Source organism: Rhipicephalus microplus, chromosome 4 (genome assembly GCF_043290135.1).
Source record: "Rhipicephalus microplus isolate Deutch F79 chromosome 4, USDA_Rmic, whole genome shotgun sequence".
Classification (NCBI taxonomy): Eukaryota; Metazoa; Arthropoda; class Arachnida; order Ixodida; family Ixodidae; genus Rhipicephalus; species Rhipicephalus microplus.
This window is the reverse complement of record NC_134703.1, coordinates 33,205,582-33,228,765: the sequence shown is the minus strand read 5'-3', so window position 1 is coordinate 33,228,765 and position 23,184 is coordinate 33,205,582. Positions and strand designations below refer to the sequence as shown.

The 23,184-nt window shown below is 44.1% G+C and overlaps 3 protein-coding genes across 3 annotated transcripts in view; 2 read left to right on the top strand and 1 right to left on the bottom strand.

Moving 5' to 3' along the window:
• Nucleotides 1–7,253, bottom strand: part of LOC119171844 (NF-kappa-B inhibitor delta) — a 31,915-nt gene extending 24,662 nt beyond the window's left edge. The window contains exons 1-2 of the mRNA XM_037422703.2: nucleotides 6,495–7,253; nucleotides 1,286–1,459 (exon numbers count right to left, since the gene is read on the bottom strand). Of these exons, the coding sequence (XP_037278600.2) occupies nucleotides 1,286–1,459; nucleotides 6,495–6,943 (623 nt within the window). The 5' untranslated portion in view covers nucleotides 6,944–7,253. The remainder of the gene's footprint in view (nucleotides 1–1,285; nucleotides 1,460–6,494) is intronic.
• A 1,708-nt stretch (nucleotides 7,254–8,961) lies between these two features.
• On the top strand, nucleotides 8,962–13,053 carry LOC142814214 (uncharacterized). The gene is made up of 8 exons (XM_075892487.1): nucleotides 8,962–9,378; nucleotides 9,515–10,188; nucleotides 10,303–10,541; nucleotides 10,601–10,810; nucleotides 10,869–11,136; nucleotides 11,205–11,898; nucleotides 11,976–12,266; nucleotides 12,377–13,053. Exons 1-6 carry the CDS (start codon nucleotides 9,173–9,175, stop codon nucleotides 11,519–11,521), a joined length of 1,914 nt encoding a protein of 637 aa, XP_075748602.1. The 5' UTR covers nucleotides 8,962–9,172; the 3' UTR covers nucleotides 11,522–11,898; nucleotides 11,976–12,266; nucleotides 12,377–13,053.
• An 899-nt stretch (nucleotides 13,054–13,952) lies between these two features.
• Nucleotides 13,953–22,182, top strand: oaf (BRICHOS-like domain-containing protein out at first). The gene is made up of 4 exons (XM_075892486.1): nucleotides 13,953–14,286; nucleotides 17,972–18,106; nucleotides 20,565–20,757; nucleotides 21,753–22,182. Exons 1-4 carry the CDS (start codon nucleotides 14,086–14,088, stop codon nucleotides 22,040–22,042), a joined length of 819 nt encoding a protein of 272 aa, XP_075748601.1. The 5' UTR covers nucleotides 13,953–14,085; the 3' UTR covers nucleotides 22,043–22,182.
• Nucleotides 22,183–23,184: the final 1,002 nt, after the last annotated feature.

The window sequence follows — 23,184 nt, the reverse complement described above, 5'->3', positions numbered from 1 at the left end:
AGATAAATTTGAAGAACTGTAGTTAGCAAGCTTTTTGTTTAAAGCCTTAAAGTTTTCTCTCTTTGACACGCACACGTCTGTTTCACGCAGTAGTTAAAGTACTGACATTGACACCTTGATTGATTTGTGGGGTTTAACGTCCCAAAACCACCATATGATTATGAGAGACGCCGTAGTGGAGGGCTCCGGAAATTTTGACCACCTGGGGTTCTTTAACGTGCACCCAAATCTGAGTACACGGGCCTACAACATTCCCGCCTCCATCGAAAATGCAGTCGCCACAGCCGGGATTTGATCCCGCGACCTGCGGATCAGCAGCCGAGTACCTCAGCCACTAGACCACCGTGGCGGGGCGACATTGACACCTTATCAACGATATAATTTGCACTATATATTCAATTACTAATTAGACCAGCATGGTGCCTTCTCACAGGCTACTTTGATGATGAGAAGGGCTGTCATTAAGAAGCAAATACTGATAGGCCACCGCTTGCTTTGCTGTGCACTCAAAAATTAGATCGCGCAACGTCCAGCACTGGGCATGCAAGAAGAATGTGCATGCAAAGTGACCAGCCAGTTCAACTTGCCCTAATTATGCAGAAGCTGAACAGCAATCATGGCTTTAATCATGCACTGGTAAGTGGTAACTTCAACTTCCACCTTCCCTATCCCCTCTTGCCAGGTGGCACTATCTGCATCAGCACATCAAGCACTCGCTCAAGATGCAAGCTTACGTGTTTTTATGTTCCGCCAGCTATTTATACAAGGTGAACATTTCACAATTTCTCTTAGCACAGCGACAGAGTCACAGTGTACGAGATGCTGTGAGCACTACTATAGTTGGGCAAGGCGGTCATAATGCGCTGGTCTGTATTGTAAACAATGGTTACGCACGGACATTATTATGGTTAGTTGAATCCATAATCAGGCGACAACTGCATTTCGCTTCTCCTCAACATTAGTACAATCTAATGATACATTCTGTTGTGTGCAGATTTATTGGTCTTTTAAGATTTTTTTTTTTTCACTACATACCGCACTCGTCTGTCTTCTCCCATGACAGCTCAATAATACAGTGACAAACATTCAATTGCAGTCCCTGGTGCCTTTTTTTCTCTGCAAGACCGTAAAAACGTCATCTTGGTGTACACTGAGCATCAATTCTGAAATTTTTGGTGAAATGTAGCAGGATGTAGCAGGTTTCACCTGCCAAAATGATTTTTCACCTATTGACGTAGTATGGCAAATCAATTACATCACTGTCAAAGCAGTGATTGCTCCTTACGTGCGGCCTTTGGAGTCTCGAACCAGTAGTCTGCCACTGGCTTGCAGCTTTGCAACAATAGCGGCCGCATTGTTGATTGCAACCAAGGGCAGCTCCTTGCGTAGACGTGCCTGCTGTGGCCACTCTGGATTGGGGTGCCTAACCGGGGGGCTCACGGGGTCATCCCTGCGCACACTGTTGAAGAGAATGAACTTGTGAACATACACTTCCCACAATTCAAAAGTCTCTTCTCAATCAGGTTGCAATTTTTCTGCATCAGTTTTCAGAGGCACCTTCCATGGTTCTGTAAGAGTTGAAAGAAACTGGCAGCTGGCCAGAATGTGACACATGAAACCGATGGAAATGGAAAGATTGTGACTTATAGTCACAGGATCAAGCATCCTCTTCCCAAATTCGGTTGGACTGAGATTTTGAATAGTGTTTGAATGTCAGAAGAACTGGAACATCTCATCGCATCGATGGAATGGAACATCCCACTGGCGAAAAAAGAGAAAATACCGGTGAATGGTTATCGACAATAATGTACGCAAAAATGGGATTAGAAATCATACATTTTAAGCAAGGATGCCGCAAGGTTTCAATCTACAAACATAGGTTCCAAGCTAAAACACCATTCGAGGTAAAAAAAAAAATTGTCTGGTCAGTCTTTAGACAGGGAGTGAGAAGGGAAAGGCGGTTCTAACACCGTGCCGAGGGCCACATAACACTGCCACATGCAATGCTGACTCTTGCTCCAGACCTTATGAAGCAAAGGGCCAAATTGCAAGAAGTTGACACTATAGGGGCTGGCCGGCAAGAAGGGGAGAGAGGGGATTTGGCGAGTTTACAACTGTTACGTTTGGCTGAGTAGGGATCCAAGCCGGGAGAGAAAGACGCCGTGAGGAGGAAGAACACGCGTTTTAATACAGCGTGCTCGCCAAAAAAAAGGTGTACAAAAGAATGGCCCAGGGCATGGTCCAGAGTCAATTATAAAGGAACGCCGTGAGCAAAGGGGACGGGGAACATATCAAGGCACAAGCGCAACAACAGATTATCGTCCGGAGCAGGTGATAAGCGCTAAGCAGTGCGCAATTACAACACAGTACAAAACTACAATAGAAATCACTTTTTTTTTCAGCATGCATGTCACAAGGTTGTGATTTGCAAACAGAAATTGCAAGCAAAAAGCCAACTTGAGTTCAGGAGTGGCTATGTTGGCCATCAGATAAGAAGCAATCAACCGAAAGGGGGGGGGGGGTGTTCTAACTCCATGTTGCATATCACTACCCAGTGGGCCACAGGTTACCGACCCCTGCTATAGACTGACATCATAAACTTAATGATCGGTGACTCAGCTGACAAAGGGCGTTACCGGGTACATGAGTGAGAATATTTTGTTAGACATAAAAGCAGCGATGAAACCGTATCGGGCTATAGCGTGGAGCACAATCATATATGTACTGCAAACCGAACCTGTTGTACCATATCCCCTGTAAAAAGCTCGCACGTCAGCTACATATTCGTAGCGAAGATGTACTGGTTTTACAATTAAAATATGTTGCATTGGCCTTGAGTATAGGTCGGCAAATGCGCTCGTGAGTCGACTCACTCAACTCATCCAAACTCGCATCGAGCCTAAAGTCCGAGTGAATCTGGGTTCGTTACACATTGGTGAATCTGACAGAGAAATTTTAGTGAACACAAGCACCAGTGAGTCCGATTGAGGAAAGCATTCACAAGTGCTAGTCTGAGTGACTTTCACATTCTTTTGTCAATCTCTCCAATCTACTTGACTTTGGTGTTACTATCACCCTCATATCGGCTCACGTTTATAATGATTATGTCTACTCCCACATCAATGCAGTAGCAATCATGTGCCGTCTCAATATCAATCGAACAGATGCATGCGTTACGGAAGGGGGAGGGTCGAACGTAGGCCTTATAAAAAAACATCTCATTCGAGTTATCAACCTTTATGAAAATTTCCTAAGTGGATTTCAACCACTGATAGCTAGTATTTAAAGATACAGATCAAAAGCCCCAAGTAGAGCACTGATTATGCGATATCGGTGTTAAAAAGAATAGACACGTTGGTCGAAACAGATAAAAGCCTGCTAACGAACTCATTAGACAACTCACTCAGACTCGGAGAGAGCCGTGAATTTGTGCCCTAGTGAGTCCAAGTGAGCGCGATTGAGGAAAATTTTAGTGCGCCTGAGTTCGAGTGAGCCCGAAAAGGTGAGGTAGGTTTCATGAGCAAGTCCGAGTGAGCTCTAAACTTTTTGCTGTCCTCTGGCCTTGCGTGAAGTGAAGAGCCTGAGGCAGACATTGCAGTTTTACACTGTCCAATTGAAGAAAGAAGTGTTCCATTGCCTCAACCGATGCGCGAAGTGGCCAAACTACCTAACATTAGCATGCATGGAACAGACATTTATCTGCGCCAATGTTTTGAGAACACAAATACCTCCACATTAATCTGTGTGATTTAGTCATGCATGCCTCAGCTGGATACTTCGCACATATCTAGAATGTATAGAACTCTTATAGGCAGAAACTGATTTGCGGGAGTAGCTCTAAACAGCTTTAGCCATAAGAGTGTGCAAGGTTTCCCACTGGAGATGAAGGAGGGGGGGAGGCAAACATTCATTACAGTGCTCCCATGCCCGATGAAGTCAATGTATGGAGCAGACTTTGTACCTCTCCTCTTAAACGACTAATAGGAGAGGAGAGGCCTCCCCCCCCCCCCACATGTGCATGCCTATGCAAACTCAGCTTTATATACCTAACCTTCCTAAATTTTCGTAATACTTCAGTATGCAGTGCTGTATTTCTCACAACAGTTTACTTTTTCTGATGTTTTGTAAGTCAGCTCTTTACTGTTGAGGTGCATTTGTACTCACAGTGTAACACATTTGCTTCTGCTTATGGCTTACAAATTCAGGCCAGTGGCATTTAATAAAAAATTGAATAAGTACATAAACAAATAAAAAAAACAAAGCAGGTCAGTTCTGCCACAATCCTCAACCCCAAGTTCATCTATAAAGGTAAGAACATATTTATGTCGCTAGAAAGGCTACGTGACATATTTACATGATTGCTTGCGCTGCCATAGGTTTATCTGTTTTTTTTGCTGTATTTATCACTATGGCTGTTTCTTTCTTTGTTTTTTCCAAATATTTCTGCAATAACCTCGTTTATTAATTCTTACCATGGTTGTTTACTTTTTTGTTCATGCTATATGTATATGGCATGCTTCTGTTTAGCCGGTGTAACTGCTCAGTGTATGAGGTGACCAGGTTCCTTTCAAGCTGCCCAATCAAGTTTTTTTTTTTGCCTGGTCTCCTCCCAGCCTTGTTGTAAAATAAACTCAATTCAATATTCAGAAGTTAACATGGCATTACAACTATTAAAAATTACTTTTTTGTAGTTGGAGACAACAGACTACTTCGCTTGTCAGGGAGATGAGTTCTAAAACACCTGAATTCATAGTTGCATGCAATGATATGAAATCGATACTGCTTCTAGTGCTAATACCTTTTCATGTTTTTTGAAAATCATCAGTGACCAGTGTGACTGTCTGCCTAAGCTAACAACTAGCAGCTTTAATAGATTGATATGTGGGGTTTAACGCCCCAAATACGATTGAGAGATGCCGTACTGGAGGGCTCCTGAAATTTCAACCACCTGGGGTTCCTTAATGTACACCTAAATCTAAGCACATGGACCTACAGCATTTTTGCCTCCATTGAAAATGCAGCCGGGATTCAATCCCACCACCTGCGGGTCAGTAGCCGAGTACCTTAGCTACTAGACAACCGCGGCGGGGTTATCAACTGGCAGCGAGCGAGTCCAGCACAGAATCGAGCCTAGCACAAATCACCGCGAAATGGTGCCCTTGGATTGGAGGAAACTGCATTTGTAGTCTCTGTCACACACGCTTCAGTCGGCACAACAAATACCTCTTTCCTGTCGGCAATGCCTTGTTGAACAAACACCGTCACCAAGCAAGTGATTGCACTGAATGTTGCTGTCAGTCATTCTCTAATGCCCATGCTTTAAAGTGCCAAAATACAATGAGTGCACATGATTGGTATCATCATCAGCCCAACTTCACCCACTGCAAGGCATGGCCTCTTACATCTCGTCAATCCGCCCCTGTGCTTTCTGCTGCCACTTTATACTTGAAAGCTTTTTGAATCTCATCTGTACCCCTAACTTTCTGTCTCCCCTTCGCTTGTTTGCCTTCTCTGGGCATCCAGTCAGTTAGCCTTAATATCCAGTGGCAATTCTGCCGATGCGCTATGCGCCCGGCCCATGTTCATTTCTTCTTAATTTCAAGTATGATATCCTTAACCCCTGTTCATTCCCAAACCCACTCTCCTCTCTTTCTGTTGCTTAAGGTTACATTTATCGTTTTCATTTCTATTGCTCCCTGCATCATCCTCAATTTAAGCTGAATCCTCTTTGTTAGCCTCCAGGTTTCTGCTCCGTAAGTAAGTACCGATAAAATGCAGCTGTTATATACCTTCCTTTTGAGAAATAGTGGTAGACTACCATTAACGACTTGAGAACGCTTGATCAATGTGCTCTTATTTGACTATCATGGTTACTACCTCTCTTAAGTAGACACATTCTTGTGCAACTTCCAGTGTTTGACTACGTATCGTTTGGTATATGAAGCCTCTTATATCCAAAAGAGCGGCTTTTGTTGCGCAAGCTATCTGTTACGCCGCTCCTTCGACAGGAAATATCATTCCTATCAGTACAGCGTTGACACTATACTTTTAGACTTGCTCTGAATAAGTCATTTGTTTTTCTTTTTTTCAAACGGGGCATTCATTGCAGCGATGCCTGAAGATGAAGCGAGCGGTGTGCATTATATAAGGAATTGGTCAATAATGAAACCTGTCAAGCGATTTAAAAGTTTGTGAAGAGCTACCGGGAGGCCGATATCGTAAGTCTTTTTTATCGTCATTCATTTTTTTTTTGCGTACACAATACTGCCACGATTAATTTGCAATCATTTATAGCGCTTTATTGCGGATTTTGTAACGAAGGTAATGCAAGCCGCCCGTCCACCGATCAGATAACCCAAGTTCGCGGAAAGGAAGGCATGCCGTTACGTTTACACTGAGAACCATGATAAACCTCTTAGGGGCTGACAGCAGTAACAACAAAAAACAAACAAATGGGCTAAGAAATATACTATGCACTATATAGCACGCCATACCTGTCTTCTCGCGGCCGAATAGGCTTGAATTGAGGAGGCTGGCGGTTGATCTCTTCAACCGAGGCAGGCAAGGACGGGGGTTCGCCATGGTGCAGATATTTCAGTATTTCCTCGATTCTGGCTGGCTTTTCTGGGTCGTCGCCGTCTTCCAGTTCAGCGCCGCTGCTCGAGGTACTGCATATCGTCTCGTTCGATGCTGGCGGAGACAGGGAAACGGCCGAGTCGACCGACGAAGGCCGGTTGTCGGACGAGGGACTCCATTCGTCGGCGCTGCCATAACGATACGGGCACGGCCGAGGCACCGTAGCGCGACGCACGGGTCCGCGGCGCCGAACCGTGGGACTCGCGTCGCCGTCATCCTCGTGATTGGGCGACTCGTAGCCTTCGTCGTCAACAGAGAGCGAGTCGAACAAGTACCGCAAGTCCTCGATGGGCTCCCCGCTCACCATTTTCTTTTGTGAGCGATAACAGCTACGGTGACTAAACGCGCATCCTTTCGACACGTCCGGCTGGCGCCAACAGCGAGATTTAGGACTGTGGTTGCGCTCGCTGGAAGCCGAAGGGGCCAAAGCTAGCGCGGGAAATCGTGCCTTCGCCCCGCAGCTGGCATAACAACAACAACCTCAACTTCCCTGTTGTTGCGTCACAGATGCGTGTCTTCACGTTTCCTGACGGCAACGTTAACCCTCAGAACACCTACCGTTAACCTTTCTAGCTTAGCTACAGAACACCTACCAGTTGCTTATAACTCACTTTTACGTTGTTTTCTGGTAATAGATGGATGGATGGATTTGACTGTAGCCTTTAGATCGGGCGGCGGCTAACGCCACCTAGCTGTAATACTTAGTGAACTAACCACTAGTTTTATTTTTTTTTCCTTTAAATAGTGAAGTTGGGGACTGGTACTTTGCAGTGAGGAGTTTAATTTTCACTTGTGCCTTGACTTTATCCAGCAATCAGATAACCTTCTTCTAGTTAATTCTACCCGCTTGAATTGCCGTTACCGCTGGCCACGGAGGAAGGAAAAGTGCCGCTGGCATAGGTTGTATGAATGGATGGATGAATGAGTATGGCTGTACCCTTTAGATCGGGCGGTGGCTGACGCCATCAAGAAGTAATATATAATGAACCAAAAACTAGATTTTTTTTTCCTTAAATAGTGAGGTTGAGGATTCGTACTTTGCAGCGAGGGGTTCAATTTTCACTCGTGCCTTGACTTTAGCCACCAATCAGATAACCTCCTCCTAGTTAATTCTACCCGCTTAAAGTCTATTTTGCCCTCACTGTCCCTAAACCCCAGTGCTTTGAAAAACTCTGCGCCATCAACCTGAACTACAGGGTGAAGCCATTTACAGAACATTATCAAGTGTTCGGCAGTCTCTTCTTCCTTTCAACACGCACTGCATACCGTGTCTACCCCTTCGTACTTCGCCCGATATGTCTTTGTTCGCAGTACTCCCGTCCTGGCCTCAAACAGTAGATAACTACCCCGAGTATTATCCTAGATCCTTTCCTTGGCTATTTCCTAATTAAAAGTTCGATAGATCTCTAGTGCGCACTTCCTAATCATGCCAATGCTCCACATATCGGTCACAGCTACCTTCACCTTCTTCTTAACCGATAATTCTTTTTGGTTTGGCCCCTTGCTGTTTTCCAAGTACTTATCAGTAAATTTTCTGGTTCACTTCCGCCATTTTCTATCGACATTCTTCATGTACGAGTAGCTAAATACCTTCCTAGCCCAACGCTCCTCCCCCATTTCTCTCAATCGCTTCTCAAATTTTATCTTGCTGCTAGCTTCCCTGCCCTCAAATGATGTCCATCCCATATCACCTTGTACTCCCTGATTTGGTGTATTCCCGTGAGCTCCTAACGAAAGCCTACCTATTCCACGGTGCCTAATCTCTAATCTTGCTTGAACTTCTGGTCTCATGCACAAGACCACATTGCCGGACGTCAGTCCAGGAACCATGACCCCTTTCCATATTCCTCTCACAACATCATACCTATTGTAATTCTACAGTGCCATATTTTTCATCACTGCTGCATTCCTTTTACCTTTAGTCGTCACGTATATTTCGTGTTCCCTCAGGTACTCGGTCCCATTGCTTATCCATACGCCCAGATATTTGTATTTATCTGTTATCTCTAGCGTGACCTCCTGTATTCTAAGCTCACTACCTTCATTGTCATTAAAAATCATGACTGCTGATTTTTCCTTACTGAATCTGAAATCTAACCTATCTCCCCCATTACCGCAGATGTCCACCAATCTCTGCAAATCTTCCTTGTTGTCGGCCATTAGCACTATATCATCTGCGTACATCAATGCTGGTAGTGCCTGTTCAATGAGTTTTCCTTGTTTGACGAAAGAGAGGTTGAAGCCCAGTCCACTCCCCTCTAATTTGGCCTCTAATCCTTGTAGGTACATCATGAATAACAAGGGTAGGGTGGCTAGAATGGAGGTGTGATGAGCGGGGCGCCTTTCGCTTGGCGGAGAGGGTCCTTCGGCGCGCCGATGCCGCTAGGGGCGCTGATGGCAGCGGCGCGGGTAGTGAGCGGCGCACTTCGCTGGGTTTGCTTCAGTCGCGCCATAATTTTTTTCGTTAGCAGTCGCACTGTCTTACAAGTATGTCGTCGATCGGTGATTGCGTTGAGTCTCTCTGAAATGTCCGAAGATGTCAACGACAAAAAAGAAGACGCAACGTTGGTGCTTTGTGCCTGGCTGCAACACTGGATATTATAATTCTTCAGGAGAGAAAGTTTCCCTTTTCCGAGCTCCCACGTGTAGTGTGCTGTTCGACAAATGGATTCGTGCTATTCCAAGAGCGGACAAACAGCTTGACGAGAACTCCGCAGTGTGCGAGAAGCACTTCGACCCAAGGTATGTACAAAAAATAGAAGGCACGGTGTTCGCACACCCGAGCAAGAGACCAATTTTGCTTACTTGCGTTCCACGTGTCACATGCTGCATTGCAACATAACCAATTGGCTGTCCTTTTCTCTTTTCTTTTTCACAGATTTGTCGTGCGTACGTTCAAACATAGGATTAATGGTGAAGATGTATACATGCCGCGCGCTGTGCCGACCTTAACAAATGACGCCGTGCCGACGATTTTTCCTAATTTGCCTAAATACTTGACGAAAGCTCTGCCCAAGGAGAGAAAGAGACGGAAAAGCGTGGCTGAAAGTGCTGTTTCGAGTAAAAGAATTAGTGTGAACCACGACAATGTCGAAGAAGGCTCAGCGATTGACCATGACGTGATCGTTTCAGAACAGAACGTCATGTTGACCGAACAGCTGCATTCCTTAAGTGCTATGCTTCACCGTCCTAGCGAGTTGTGGTCGATGCAGAAGTTCGAGCAAACGAATGCATTATGCTACCAGACCGCTAAATTGGACAGAGATTTAACACCTCCTGTTATTCACAACAAGATAGTGTTGTTTGAAGCTGAGGAAGGAGCAGCTGCTCAGTGCAGCATCTTTCTGAACGGGTTCCTATTCAAAAAAAGTGGCTGTCAGACAGTGAGCCAAGCACAGGATCTTCTCAAGTATGCAGACACATTGACACCCTGCGTAGGAATTGGGACAATGGAAGAGTTCCAACCACTGAATTTGGAAAGCAAGGCGAAGCTATCTCAAAATCGTGTCTTCTCCCTTTCTTGCGATGGTTCCTCATCGATTTCGCTACAAGGTATTATGAGATATCGCAGTTGCGCAAACCCTGCCTAAAATATTTTATTTGAGCCTGTAGATACCTGTCCCTGCTTTGGTTAGACTTATCCACCGATTATGGTACACTTTACAGATGGCTCATCTGGACGTTGTACTGCCTGCAGAAAATGCAGAAACCTTCTGAAGGCTCGTCTGCTCCGTCTAAAAAAAAAAAAGACTAAGCGGCCACTTGCAAGAACAGCTGCACAACGACTGAAATGGGCTGTTCGTACGTTGAAGAAAAAGAAAATGAAGCTGCTTACCTTGCAGGATGCCCTGAAGAAGATGCGAGAAAAGACTTCACAAATCATTGCATCTGTGTTAGAGGAAAAGGTACACTGTCCCATTAAGTTGTTATAGATTCATTACTAATAGCTTCTTAATTATTTCAGCTGAAACTTCTTCCAAAAAAGCAACGGGCTGCGGTGCAGGCTTGTTTTGACGCTGCCAAACGAAGGTCCTTGCGCGGATATAACTACAATAAAGAATGGCTCCTTGAGTGCATCATCCTCAGAATGAAAAGTGCACGACTGTATGAGCATCTTAGAGCACACAGAATTCTTGTCCTGCCAAGCCGTGCTTGCCTTCAAAAATACATCAAGGTATGTGATTGCATATGGTGTGCAGTATAGAGATGGTTCCTAATGTTTTTATCTACAGGGATTCGCTGCTGCTTATGGGTTTAATACCAAACTCCTGAGCTGTCTGAAGAAAAAAGTTAAAGACATGGATGAAATGGAGAGGCATGGGGGCATAGTAGTGGATGAAATGAAACTCTCTGCTCATCTGGACTTGCAGTCGTCCAGCAATATTGAAGGCTTTGTCGACCTCGGCAAGTTTACCGATGCCAATGAAAGACACCGCAAAGCTGACCATGGGCTTGTCATAATGTTCCAACCATTTGTGGGGAAATGGACACAAATCATTGGTAATATATTTTTTGCACTGTTAAGGCACATATGCCGAAGCGTTTTGTAATGCTCTATTTCTCTTCAGGTGTGTTTTCATCCAGCGGGAACGTAAAAGCCAGGCTGTTGACAAAACTTTTGGTAGAAGCTACAATTTTGTGTGAGCAAGCCGGCCTCTACGTGGATTACATTTGCTGTGATGGTGCGCCCTGGAACAGATCTATGTGGAACATCCTGGGGATACGCGCCACCCTCAATGACATTCAGTGCAGAGTTGTTCATCCGTGCAACAAACACCGATTTTTGTACTTTATATCGGACTTCCCTCACCTCATGAAGTGCGTGAGAAACACAATGATGAAGCAGGTCTTCAACACCCACAACGGAAGGGCAAGTTGGCTCTAATATTTCTGTGGAATTTTTATGCATAATGCGTACTTCTCAATGCTAATTTGAATCCTTAACAGTTCCTGATGCAATGTGGAAATTTTACAGGCCCACTGGGATCATGTGTCAACCATGTGGAAACTTGACAGCAGTGCCATCACCTTGAAAGTGGCACCAAAGCTGACTCGATCACATATCTTTCCAAATGGATTCGAGAAAATGCGTGTGGACTTAACATTTCATGTTTTCAGTGCCCAAGTGACTCGGTGCTTAGATTTTTACAAAGATCAGATCGAGGAGCAATACACAAATGTTGAGCCAACAAGACTCGTTATTGGTCTCATGGCGGAACTAATCGAGGTGATGACATCCAGGTTTCCAGCAGAAGCTTTACGGTAAGAGTGAAATATTTACCCTGTCGATAATTAGTCCAGACAAAGTTTCTACGCTTCATACATAAACATTATTTCAGGCTTCACAGCCGAAAGGAAGCTGTGCTTGACCAGGCACTAAAGTTCCTCGATTTGTGGGAAGCTCACGCAAGAGGACTTGGCTTTCTAAGCAAAAGTACCGCAGTGGGTTTGCGTGTGACGTTGAAAAGTACGAAGCACCTCCTGGAGTACCTGTGTGAGGAAGTACATTTCAAGTATCTCATGACGGCTCGCCTAAGCCAAGACTGCCTTGAGCGCTGTTTCGGAATCGTGCGGCAGGCAGGTGGTGGCAATGATCACCCAACCCCTGCACAGTTTGTTGTTATCACGAGGTATTTTATTATCAAATTTTACGCCTTATGTTGCATGTCGTATAAACTTGTTACGCATCTGATTATGTTTGACTGCTGTTGTGAGTAAAATATGCATTGTTTATTTATAGATGCCTCAGCTTCTATAGCCTGGCAAAGAGTCCGAAGGGTGGCAATGTAGCTGACGGAGTGGTGGAATCTCTTCTCTCTCTGGAAGAAATGCTGCACGAGGTGGAAGATCACAACGAAGACAACGAAAGACTTTCATCTGACGTGCTAGAAGTGTCTGTAGATCATGCGTCATACACTGTTGAGCGAAGTGACGCCCGCCTTGTGTATTATGTCGCAGGTTATGTCGCAAGAAAGCGTGTACTTCGTAGTAATTGTGATGATTGCAAGAACGCCTGCCTTGCTTCTAAAGAAAATGTGCCAGGAAATCTCCCAGCCCAGGCAAGCAAGCTGTGGGATCTCGGAGGACTTTTGTATCCGTCGAATTCCTTCTATAACCTGATATTATCCCTTGAGAACAAAATCACTCGCTTCTTGAGCACATCACGTCTTCATGCCAAATCGGCCGTTGAGATGATGAAGGGGATAGGCGAGACGCAACAAATTGGTTGCGCAAAGCATGCTGCTTTTTTGACGAAAAGTGTGGTGCGATTTTATTGCCTCACTCGTGTCCACTTTTTTTTGAAAGGGATGAACCAAAAGGAAGACGAAAAGAAAGGGCGGAGAGTAAAGCCATGCGTACTCTAGTGGCAGTGCATGAATGGCATGCGTGGAAATAAAGTTGTGTTTTTGTGAAAAAGTGTCTGCTAAATTTATGCTGCTGGGAACAATTCTCAAGTCACACGCTTAGCGGTATAGGTAAATTTTGGCGCTCTTAATGCGTGACTCATCTGAGTTAATGTATACATTAACTCAGATGAGTTTTAGCTGCCTATAGGCAGCTAAAACTGCTTCGTTTGGAAACCGATATTTGAATGAGATTGTGCGCTCGGAGCGGGAAAACGAGGATATATTACAGGCGTTTCTGCTCGTAGTTGAAGGAATTTAGCATGCCCAAAATAATATGAAGCCTTCCAGTAATCTCAGAATCTCGTCACATACCTGCAAATCTACTGTGAGTAACCATAATATTAAATCGCCAAAGGTTACGTCGAGTCACGCTCGTACGCTTCCTCGAGAATTATTTTCAGAAGCGAGTCCATACGGTGATGTTAAATCGCTTATGCGCCATGTACTGCCTTACACTGTCTCTAACGGAAAGGCTTTCACTGAAAATCGGTGACTAACGCAGCGTGAAAGATAATTCTGCGGCGAGCAGCGCGCGCTCATTCGTACATCGCCTGCGAAAGGCTACCCGCGCCGGTGCGTGCAGCGCCCCAAGCGGCATCGGCGCGCCTTGGGGACCGGTTTCTGCGGCCGCTTTTCACACCTCATAATTCTAGCCACCCTAACAAGGGTAACCACCTCCGTTACCTATGCCAGCGCCTCCTATGCACCCAACAAAGTTGGCTCAACAATAAGTCATAAGTAAAAATTGTGTTTCATTTTTTACAAAACATTTACACCTACGTTTTTAAAATGCTGTTATAGTTTATGCAACACTGTAACAAAAATATATAAATACTTGTATTTACAAGTGTGCAACGCAGTCATTGCGAGCCAAGCCGAGAACTAAACGAAATCCACAAGTGTATCAACAAAAGCGAGAAAGGCGAAGCCTTCCGTTGCTGTCACCTTCGTAGTTTCATATTGTGCGGGCGTTGTAGTAGGCGATCGGTAGTAAGGATGCTGCGGCCAACCAGCGGTTGTAGCTAGCCTAAACGTCCTCAAGATGGGCCCAGCGGCTGCTGTGGTGCTGTTTTGGGCGTGCCTTGTGCGACCGACGCCGGCGCAGCTGATCATCAACGTGCGCAACGCGGGAGGCGACCTGCTCCGCGAGCGGCTGCTAGCCAACACCAGTGACGAGACCATCACACTCGAATTCCAGAGGGCTGATGGCACGCACGTCACGCAGCTCATCGACTTCCGCGCGGTCAGTGGACGTCGACACTCGAGAACGATGGATGGCTAGCCGGTTGCGAAAGGGCGCGCGCGCTGCGAAACAGAAGTTGCGTAGTGAAGCCCGAGGTAGATGTACGCAGACTGTTGATCGCCAAGTCGCAGACGTTAGGTCAGGCCGGGACTAAAAGGATTGTACAACAAAACTAGCATCAAAATGTGCCCCGCCGCGGTGGTCTAGTTGCTAAGGTACTCGGCTGCTGACCCGCAGGTCGTGGGTTCAAATCCCGGCTGCGGCGGCTGCATTTCCGATGGAGGCGGAAATGTTGTAGGCCAGTGTGTTCAGATTTGGGTGCACGTTAAAGAACCCCAGGTGGTCGAAATTTCCGGAGCCCTCCACTACGGCGTCTCTCAATCATATAGTGGTTTTGGGACGTTAAACCCCACATATCAATCAGTCAATTAGCATCAAAATGTCGTTGTAGCCGATTACGTGCACGCTGCTTGCTTCGTAGGTAGCTCGTATGCGACCTCTGCGAATGTGTTACTCTTGTAAATCGAATTAGCCACTTACATGTTCTCCAGATTTGGCATGTCTGCACCCCCCCTCCCCCCGTTTCTTCTTTCTGTGATCATGCAGTGTTAGCGCTTATCAGAACGAAGGAGCCATAACTGTGTTTTAAAAAAAGCCCTTTCCCCCTTGGAAAAGCTGCGTCTAGTCGAGTAAGGTATGTATTCAGTGTAATACTCCCCATTTGGAGCTGCGCTGTTTTTACTTCACGACGAAGTAAACTGTAGCGATGACATACTAGTTGGGATGAATTCAATAAGGACATTTATATTGCACAGAATTTTCTTCAGTTGAATTTTAAAATATGTGGCTAATGACCTGAGTGTAGCATTTCACTCAGTGCCTGTTCACTGCAGACGTACCTGAGCAACTTGCCCTTGTTCCAAGGTGCTGCGACAGTTACTGGTGATTGATTGCTGGCACCGTGCCTGCATTGTGGCAAATGTGTGCTTGGCTTGGCAAAGCTTGTTCACACACAAAAGGCTCCGATGTAGACGTGCTCAAGGACAAATGATGTGAAACCCAATGTCGCAGCAGTAATGGTTGGGAAGGATGTTGGCACAAGCTAGTTGGCAGCGGGAGCTGCCATGTATGTGGTTGAATAGAAACTGTGCTGGTTTGTGTGGGACATTTAAATGTTTCATCGGGCCTGCTACTCAGAGAGAAGGTGCAAAGAATTATAACGGTGCATAATGACATGATACCCATAGCATTACTGTACTAAGCCAACACACACACTATACCAAGCTGGCATTTGTGGTGTCTTGACGTCTTTCTTGTATCCATGTTTACACACTTTCTTTTTGCAATGGACGGTTACCAACAAGGTCAGCTCTGTTGATCATAACAGAAGCTGAAGACTGAAGAACTGCAAATAACACCCCTTAGCTTCCTTGACCATGTTTCCTTGGCTTCAGTATGTGATGGCTTTGTATGACTATGTCGAACAAAGCAAGCCCCTTAACCTGTTTCACTTCCCTCATTCATTTCCTAGCGAGGGTTTCGATCCCAGCAGGTTTGATGCCTTTAGGTAGTGTGTGAGGGTTCATTAATCAACTGCCTGCATGCAGAATTTTTGTGCTACATGATACCAAAAGACAGAACGTTCCACATTTGCTGGCCAACATTCCTGGGGTCACACGAGCAGAAATACCCAAATAAAGGGGATTTAGGATTAGCCACTGCAATAGCACCAGTGGTAGTCCACGATCGCAAGTTTAGTCCCTACGGCACGGACAAGTTTTTGTTTCTCCTTTCATTTTAATTTACTTTGCAATAGCTATGGCGCACTTCAATTTAAAGCTATAAACAATATAGTTATATGTAGTTATGTGTAGTTATTGTTCATAGTTATGTGTAGCACGTGTTTCACTCCATTCCTCTTTTTACAAATAACATTACTGTTATATTAGTGTATATTTCGCTTGTCTGTGACTACCTGTGATGTGGTTTATGCAATACAGTAAAGATTGTAACATTCTACTTTTGTATTTTTTGTTTGGAACTTAATATGAATGTGACTGCAGTGACCAGAACTCAGAACCGTTGTACTGCAGCCACTGAATTACCATGAAAGGCCTTTCAGATATCTCCATCTTTTTGCATAGCATGTACTAACTTCGAAGCATATAACGCCATACTTGGTAGTGTCTCAATATCATTATTATTATTATGAAATGAATTAGTAATTTTATTTCAGAGAGTGGTATGACGAAACATGCATATAAAACATTTGTATTATGTGCTAAACGACTGGACACCTCAAATCTGTGCTCATGTACACTTGAAGTGCAAGTAAGCAAAAATTTTGTTGAATTTAAAAAAATGTTGAGAAATACCTACAGCTCTGTGGCACATAGTGACATTTAGATGTTACGAAATAGAGAGAGGTTAGAAAGCAAGCACTGAGCCTTTGGTAGAGAGAGGTTAGAAAGCAAGCACTGAGTCTTTGGTCTATATGTGTGGTGTAGCAGTACCAAGAAAAGCTATAATACCAAATATCAAGTGTGAAGCATTTATAGACAGTTGCAAGAAACCAAAGACTGTGAAAGGAACAATGAATATTACAAATAGCTAAGAGTAACAGAGGGCTGAGTTGGTTACAATATAACATGTAAATATAGGTTAGATAACAATATAAAGATAGGTTAGAAGGTGAGCCTCTGGTTAGCAATCTCTCTCGTTCCGATAATTTCTGGTTAATCCAATGGTCTGTCTGTCCTATATAGAAGCTGCCGCAGCTGACAGTGACTTCATACGGCACACCTGTACGGGAATCGGAGAGTTTGTTGGTGTGTTTTATGGAAAAAATACACCTGTCCGCTTGTTGTCTTGCTAGTTTTTTCTCTGGACTATGCCACAAATCTTACCTAGCTTATTGACAGCCATGAAAACGATGTTAATTCCGTGTCTACTTGCTACTTTCTCAAGCATGTGAGATACACAATGTATGTGCATTGTAAACTACAAGATGTTTATTCCTATCGCTTTCTGCAATTATGCTTGGACACAACACAACGGACTTCTGTAAAATGGCAATAGCAGCATGAGGATAACCTACATCCAAAAGATGCGTAACCTGTGCATCAAAGCTATCGCTCATTTTGTGCTCACAAGGCTTGGTGAGGACAGGTTTAAGGCAAGACATGGCTGTACCGTTGTTACAACCTTAGAGTCCTCTGACAAAAAATTTAACAGGATGTTTTGATGATCTACAGAAATACTGCCAGCATACATGGCCCTTCGGAAATGCCTAGAAATGTATTCCATTATTGTGAAGCAATTCTTTACTAGTAAGGTTCAGCCCCCCCCCCCCCCCATTTGGTTCAAGTCTTTTGCTCTCTGTGGTTTCCACAGTTTTAAAGTCCTCAACACTACAAAAAATTAAGTAACAGAGCAATCTTTGAACCAATGCATCTACCTGGTTCCTACACATGAACGCCTTCCTTCCAGTCTACCAGCATCTACTCTAAGTACGTGGAAAGAATTTGTAAAATAGTGCCTGTCAAAACCCCATATTTATCAGCTAAAGCCATCTGTGCCCTTGTTTAATAACACAGTCATTAACACTTTTTAACAAGTCCTCATGCAGCAATGAGCTATGAAGGTTTTTGTGCTTCGTATGCTTATGCAAGCGTTGTTGTTACAGGAGGTGCAGGTGTTTCGGGTAGTGGTCTTGGCCGAGGAAGAGCAAGGCCACAGGGAACCTCAGGTGCTGTGCTTCCTCATTCGCTTCAATCGCCTCGGCTTCATCTCGGTTGACGCCATGTCTAAGTTGCGGCAGGTTGGTTTTCTTACAGTCTTCCAGAGTGCAGATTCAGTAAGAGCGTTAGATTGAGGAGGTTTAATGTCCAAGAGCAGCAGTACAGCCTCTTTACAAGGGCAGTTTGTGGGAAGATGGAGGATTGAAACAAGGAACAGTGATAAAGACTCTTTCAAAACACTTTTTTTTGCATTCATTTAGCATTAAAATTCTCTTTTGCTAATGGAGTAATGAACTTAACACCATACTTATATTTATTTCTTAATTTCGTGCAAGAACTTTAGCCCCAGTATTCTTGACAGCGTTTAAGCTCGCTGGGAAGATGTTCAAACTTGTTATTTCTGTTGTTCCTTTATGGTGCAGCTTAGTCGTAAATAGATTTTAGTACACTCAAACCTCATTATTACAAAGTTTAATCTTACATGAAAATAAGTTCATTATATCTGAAAATTTGTTATAAAGGTTTATTCCTAACACTATATCTATTGGAAGACTATTTTTAATTTACTTCATTATAACCAATATTTCATTACATCTGGTATTGTTATATCGAGATCTGAGTGCACGTGCTGTCAAAATGGAGAGCCGACATGATAAATGTACATGGCATTGCAAGAGCACCGTTTATTTTTTTTCACTTGTTCTATCTTATCAGGCTTCTTTTCAAAGTAAGAAATATATGTAGTTTTTGTTTTATTAGTAATTTACTGCGTACGCAGGATGACACGCAGTTGTTCTTCCCTTGGCAGCAAATTAAAGTGCATAATTCAGCAAAAAATGTGGAACTCGCTCATACTTACTCATAAAATACATTTTGTGCTCAGGACTCACTCAGGCTGACCCACCAAAGCTTTTTTCAACCGGACTCGCATGGTCTTGGACTGAGCTAAATTTTTATCAAACGGACGTACTTGGACTCAGTGTCACCAAAATATTACTGACACGGACGCACACGGACTCACTGCTTGATCTATGTCGGAGAGAGCCGGAATGAGTCCACTCATGAGCGAGTTTGCTAAACTTTTCATGGGATGATAGGGCAGCTAAAAATGTGGAACTCACTCAGACTCACTCATGAAATATATTTTGTTCTTCGGGTCCACTTGGACTCACACTCACAAAAATTTTCCACGAGCAGACTCACTCGCACTCAGACTCAGTTTTTTTCCGACCGCACTTACTCAGACTCACTCGAACTCATTCAGACTCGCAAGTATATCTGAGTCTGAGTGAGTCGACTAGTCAGTTTATTAGCTTGCAATTAGTTTTTTTGACCATGGCACAAATGCTCTCAACATCAATATCCGACATAATCTGTGCTCTGCTTGGTGCCTTCTGATCTCATACCTTTAAATATGAGTTGTCAGTGGTTACAATCTAGTAAGGACATTTTTATTGAAAGAAATCACAAACATGATATTTTTATCAAGAGCTTTTTATAAAAGAGATTGGGGGGGGGAGATAATCAGGGCACCTCACCCACTCAAAACTCGTGCCTCTGATCAATAAGTATTAAGTTGGTGTATGAATGCTAGTGCGTTCAAGTGCGTAAGTAGACGAGAGTATAAACGTGAGCTGACGTTAGGCTGATGGTGAAGTTAAGTAGGTAGGACCATAGTTCAGCAAAAAAATTTGGAACTCACGTGGACTGACTCAAGAGTTATAGTTTATGCTGAAAATATAATTTGCACTTAAGCTTATTTAGATTCAGGCTAGTCAAAACTTTCTTCAACAGGACTGCTGGCTCAGATTTGCTAAGTTATTACTCTCCCTGTCTTACTCAGATCATAATCTGAGTAAGTCTGAATAATCATCTCTTGAGTGAGCTTGCCAATCTATGTCTGTGGCTATGCTTGGTAGCTGTGTAGTGCAGTTACTGTGCGACTGAAACCAATTTTTTTGTTGTAAAAGGCAGAACAAACAAAAACAGAGGAATATAAAACGCATACTTGGGTTGGAAAATTTGAACTCCCGACCTTTTGATTTTGAATTCCTTGAATGCTCAATCGCTGCAATCATCGGCCTTTTTGCTGGCAATTCCGTGTATGAGTGACCACATGTATTAAAAGTGAGGGCAGCTCCTCAAGCTTCACTAGTGCTTGTGAGCAGCTTGATTCTCTTTTAGTAATAGCCTGAATGGATGCACTTGTTCACTAGGTTCACTGGTTTACCGTTTTCATGGGTGCCGAACAGCTATCATCAAAGAGTATTTCAATAGCATGACATAGAACCCTGTAATTCGATAAAAAATGCCTATGAATCAGCGTCTCTAAAGGACACTCATCAGCAAATTCGTGTTGCTTTTTTAAAGAAAGTAGGAACTTAGGTCATGATCGATTTTCCATTTTGTGGAAGGATTGTTGTTGAATGTTGAGTTTGTTGTTGTTAAACTTGTCTTGTGGAGAAAGCTTGTAGCCCTGTACATTCTGTGTTCTGGAAAAACCTCTGCTGTCTTTTGCGACTTCTAATTGTGTGACAGCGGAACCCCTTGGCGGAACGAGAACCCGAGGATGACCGTGGCCGTGAACTGGTGCAATTGGACCTGAGCGTGGACTTGTCCCGTGCGGGTCTCATTTCGCCGCATGTGGCCACGTTGTGTGCCGATGCCCCCCAGGCGACCTTCGCTCGACAAGGGGACATGCAGGCGTGGGCTGCTTCACCTGCACGCCAAGGTCTGAGTAATTCTTGCTTTTTTTTTTCAAAGATTTGACTACTCGTTGCACGCTTGATGTGATATATCAAAGCTCGCCAATCGAAGTGCTTGTTGCAACTCTTTTTGTATATGTGACCGCATGTAACATGTCTCTAATATGTCAGGCTATTTGCTTGCCAGTTCTTTTTAGTTGGGTGCCGTGGATGTGAAGGATATAATCGCAGCAAGCAAGTCAGTGCGGTATGAAGCAGGCATCACTCAGTGTCGGTCAAAAGTCATGTTAGAATACTGGTAGTACTGGCGCACAGAAGCTTTATGAAAGAGGTCATGATGCAAGTCCCTTCACCAAAACATAGACTGAAAGAATGAGGCTTCCATTCCTCTTGGTCATTTTGTCCCCACTATCTTAGGAACCTTGTGGAAGTAGAAGTGTCACTCTCGAAATGCACCTGCTGGCCACTGCGCATTTATTGATTTCATTCCACAAAGTCTACTAAGTAGCGTGTTCTGTGGCAGTACTGCTTCGGGTATAAGAAGGAACTTGACTATTATTAACCGGGGCATAGCGAGAAAACCTTTTTTTTTCTTTTTTTTGGTGGGGGAGGGTTTAACAATCATTTATGTATGTTTGTACATGTATTTTTTATTTGATGACTACAATTCCTCTCATTTTACGAAATTTGCATTATTATTGTGTGAGAGAGCTGGAAGCCCTCTGATTCGTGCACACCGTTTACTATAACAGGAATTTTGTGGACATGAGTTGTATTATCTACATAACATGTAATAATAATATCTAGGGTTTAATCGAAACAATAATATGATTATGAGGGATGCTTAAGTGGAGGACTCTGAAAATTTTGACCATGTGGTGTTCTTTAGCGTGCACTGACATCGCACAAACCACAGGGCTCTTGTGTTTCACCTCCAATGAAGCATGTACATAATATGTAGATTGCTTCTTTGAAAGCCAGCATATATACTGTATTCTCATGTGCATCTTGCCTTGTACAGCATCTGGCCAGGATCCACTTTTGCTGGCAACTGCTGTACGTCCAGCACCGGGAACAACAGAAGCAGCGGCGGGTCTGCGCTGTGGTGCCCTGTCTCAAACGACATCGGGCCCATGTGGCTGTCATTTGCAGCTGTGCGTTGCCTGGTTTCCATGTGGTCTCAAGTGGTGCCGCGACGCTCGCCGAGCTGCCTTCCGCTGCGGGATTCGCTCGTGCCGCAAGTGCCGAGAGTTCCGCTTTCCCGTGACCGACCGCATGCAGTGCCTCTGGGACGATTCCTCTGCTTCCTGATGGTTGCTGGCATCGCTTGCCCACCATAGACGGCCTTAGGGACAAAGCTTTGGCAAGCAGTCGCCAACAATCCCAGCCTTAGTCGTGGCCAAGATGCAGGTGGTACAATTCTGCAGTCGACTCCCAAAGGTTCAAGATCGGCTATGGCCCAGTGCTACAGCTGCTACGGACTTCTCACCAGCTCGTGAGAGTATATAGGAGGCATGAATGGGCATATAGAAGGCCGAATGGGCATGACCTAAGCCCAGGTCAATGCCCAAGCGCAGCAGTGTTGCAAGGTTCACATATTACCCTGTCTGTCACAAGGTCTAAGTAAGGTCATGGTGAGTTTATCATGTGGTACGTGAATGAGGGCCTTCACTGAGTTAAGACTACTGTTTTTTAACCATTTAAATAAGCTCTTATACATGCCTCTTGCAAAGCCTGAGGTGGTGTGAACAAAATACGTTAAACTGATCAAAACTTTGTTGTGCCGCAGACTTCATTGCTAATCTGCAGCAAATTTTAGGATATGAAGTGTTAACAAAGTATGTTGTCATTGTTCAGTGCTCTACAAATGTCGTTTTGGCAGCTTTTGGTCGGCCATGGTACACCGCCAAACTATCGCTCAACTCCAAAAGCTGTGAAGTTCAGGTGATACCTTGCTAACAGTGTGCGCATAAGGTCCCAACATAATTTTATTTTTGGTGCTTCTTGTGTTCATAGTGTACATGTGAAGTGCAAGAGTAGTAGTAGCTACGATACATTGAAGGCAATTAATAATTTGCAAATTGCAAGCGTGCTCGTGTTGGTGCACACACAGTTGTTGCATTTATAGTGTGTACAGCAGTACATTTTAGTATTATTTTGTACTGTTAATGAAAAATTTGCCTCTAATGCAATGTCATGAGCAATTTGTTGCATATCTTGCGATCAGACACCCATTGTGTAGAGCTGATTTGTGGGGTTTAACGTCCCAAAACCAAACCCGATGTGTAGAGCTGTTCGTGTGCTAGTATTTATGCAATTAGGAAAAAGGCATGAAATGAACCTAAAATGAAAAATGGGGTATTTTACATTCTGTGGTGTGTCGAAGCCTTCACAGTAACACATCAATATTGCTGCTATTTAGTATATTAGGCTGTGTATCCGAGCTGCTGTTA